Below are 3157 nucleotides of genomic sequence, written 5' to 3'. Positions count from 1 at the left end.
TAATTTGCTTAAAGGGGAGACGGGGGAGGCATAGCTGAGGGGAGGTGCAGGCGGGCAGGGAGACAAGGAGGAGGTGGGGGAGCTGGGGAGCGAGCGAGGGGAGCTGCCAACAGAACAGCAGTCCAATCCACGCGCAGCCGGGACTCCTTCTGGCGCCAGGCGCGCGCTGATCACTGAGATTCAGAGCGAGAGAGGGAGAGGCGCGTGACGAGTCGGAGCGGTGTGGCTCCTCGAGACCCTCGCTGGGACACCACCTCCTCCTTCTTCGCAGTGATAGTCAACAAGTGCGGCCGTCGCGTTGAGTTTAATTAGAAGAACCAACATCAGCCGCATCTGGATTCGGCTCGAGATTTGGTTCCACGCGCACCGCTGAGGAACTTTCTCGCGTTTCCAGCCCCTTCATATACGGACACACTGAAGTAGTACTTTTTAAAAATAATGGGCTTTTTCTGTTTGTTTTCAAAGACCTTCTTTCTATCTAAAGACCCGTACGCGAGTGTTTTGTTGGGTTGCCTTTCTGCCGAGGCTGGGTGGAAAAAAGTGGGTAAAAACCAATTTCCAGGTAAGTACCTTTATAAGTAGTAAACCTGCTATAAAAAAAGGACTTATTAGCCTGTATGTCTTTGCTTTTCTGCTGCCCACAGAACCACATCATGATTAAAATCCGCAATATTACCAAACGCTCTCGTGCTGCCTTCCCATAATAAATTTAAATCTCTCTTCTGTGTTTTCTTGCCGCTGTAGGCACCTAATAATATCCTCAGCTATTAAAGATACATAAATGTTAAATTCCTTTATTCTTGTGCCAGGCTGAAACGCCTTGTTATAAACCTTAATACTTTTACATAATTTTATTACATTCCTGCAAAAATACATTGAAAACCACAGCACAGTGTGTAAATCCTATGGTGTACTATTTTACTTACAAATGCAGGGGTGTCATAACACAGCTGCAGAATGCTTTAGGTGGACAAGACGCCTCATCTTGTCCACACCTCCTGCTGAGCGCAGGCTGATGAGGATATGAGGGGCCCTTTTTTTGTCTTTTTAAGAAATGGTGTGTGTGGCCTTAAGCTATGAGGCGCCTGCCAAAGTGATGGGTGCACAAAAAATGACAAATGAGAAGAAGACACCGCAGCTCCATGGGGCGGATGACCTCGAACACAGCGAGGGGGGCTCATTGTGTGCTCAGTTCAGCCCACCAGAGGGTGCGCAGTCCTAAAGTGATGATCGTCCTGCAGGACAGATGGGAGCAATTTTAGAGCGCACAGCTATATCTACCGTGAGGCTGTGAATGAGTGGCAGCAGTCCTTGAGATGCAAGAGTTCTGCAGAAAAAATGCTTTTCCTGGGTTTTTTGGTAATATTGTTTGCTTTTCTTTGCTTAGATATTAAATGTAATGTAATTAAGATCGATCTGCACGGTGCTCTCAGATTTATGAGATTTGCTGAAGTGAAATGGATTTTTTTTTTCTGCTAATAATTGCATCACACCTTTAGCAAACATTGTGGGCATATCATTTTCTCCGCTCATTTTGGCAAGACAAAGGCAGCTGGCTGTGCACTCAGAAAAGAACTTATTTAGCAGGAATTACTGGCTCTGTTAGTTCTTTGTGTATAAACTCTGTGCACACGTAACTGCTCCTTTTACATAGTAGTAATTCTTTTTTATTATTATGAAGAATAACTTGTTATTTCTTTGCTTTTTTCAGTGCACAACATGGTGAGAGGATTCCAGCGTTGCTTGGTTGGCTCCTAGCTCTCTGAAGCTTTTAACATCCTCACAATAAAACCTGAAAATACAGATCTCTGCTGGAATATGTTCAGCAAACAGCTCAATTTTTGGATGAGCACCTTCGAAATATATTTCAAAAGGTTATATAAAACTCTTTCAAATCAATTTTAAAGGATTATCTGGAGATAAGCCCAGATGCTTCTGTGAATAAACTGATCATTTTGGTATTTTTTAAGCGCTAATGAAGCTGTGATTATCCTCATTAAATGCTGAGAAACAGGTGATACTATGTTTGCTTTTGCCTGACAGAACTTGCAGGAGGTCACTGCTGAATATGCAGGACTTAGCAGGGCCTGATATGCACAGGAAATCCCTGATCTTCAGCGGCTTTGCCCTCTTATGGGGCTTGCTGTTTGGAATATTTTTCACAAGTGTACCAGTGGTAGCTTGTCCCACAAGCTGTCACTGCGTGGAGAAGAATGGCTTAACCGTGGTCCAGTGTATGTCTCGTAACCTGGAGAAGATCCCTGCGGATCTTCCAAGAGATACTGTTATCCTGCTTTTGGCGTCCAACCACATCACCCACATCCCCCATCATGCCTTCAAGGAACTACACTACCTTCAGGAGCTGGATCTGTCTAACAATGAAATAAAGACTGTGGACGCTGGAGCATTTCAGGGTGTTTTTGACAGCCTCCTTGTACTGGATTTATCAAACAATCGCATCAAAAGTGTCCCCAAAGAGGCATTTGCCCGCCTACGAGCAAAAATCAGCCTCTCGAACAACCCGTGGCACTGTGAGTGCACGCTGCAGGAGGTGCTGAGGGAGCTGCAGCTGGACCCGGAGACGGTGAACGAGGTGATGTGCCACACGGCCGTGAAGGAGGAATATGCCGGCAAACCACTAATCCAGGTGCTGGACTCAGGGATCAACTTCTGCAACTTTCACCACAAGACAACTGATGTAGCCATGTTTGTGACCATGTTCGGGTGGTTCACGATGGTGATCGCGTACGTCATCTATTACGTGAGGCACAATCAGGAGGATGCCAGGAGGCACCTGGAGTACCTCAAGTCACTGCCAAGCAGCTCACAGATCAGCAAGGACTTTGACACCATCAGCACGGTTCTCTAACAGGCCTGGTGACTCAGGAGGTGTAGTGTGTGTGTGTGTGATTGTGTGTGTGTGTGTGTGTGTGTGTGTGTGTGTGTGTGTGTGTGTGTGTGTGTGTGTGTGTGTGTGTGAGTAAATGTTTGGTTATGTTCAGAATGACTAAAAAGCTGTTGCAACACATCATCATTTATGTTTTCAAGCACATCATAATCATTGGGTGTCTATAATAGAAAATACTGAGCTGCCCATAAATGATGTATTTTACATTATTCCCAAACATTTGCTTTGGTTTTATGTAATATACGTAAA

The 3157-nt window shown here is 45.1% G+C and overlaps 1 protein-coding gene across 1 annotated transcript; it reads left to right on the top strand.

The window, feature by feature from the left end:
- Nucleotides 1-205: 205 nt before the first annotated feature.
- lrrc3 (leucine rich repeat containing 3) lies at nt 206-2919 on the top strand. Its single transcript, XM_026145232.1, has 2 exons — nt 206-562; nt 1712-2919. Exon 2 carries the CDS (start codon nt 2069-2071, stop codon nt 2867-2869), a length of 801 nt encoding a protein of 266 aa, XP_026001017.1. The 5' UTR covers nt 206-562; nt 1712-2068; the 3' UTR covers nt 2870-2919.
- Nucleotides 2920-3157: the final 238 nt, after the last annotated feature.

The sequence above is a fragment of the Astatotilapia calliptera genome, chromosome 16 (assembly GCF_900246225.1).
Source record: "Astatotilapia calliptera chromosome 16, fAstCal1.2, whole genome shotgun sequence".
NCBI classification, from domain to species: Eukaryota; Metazoa; Chordata; class Actinopteri; order Cichliformes; family Cichlidae; genus Astatotilapia; species Astatotilapia calliptera.
Note: the sequence above shows the minus strand (reverse complement) of the source record. Positions and strands in the feature narration are given on the sequence as shown.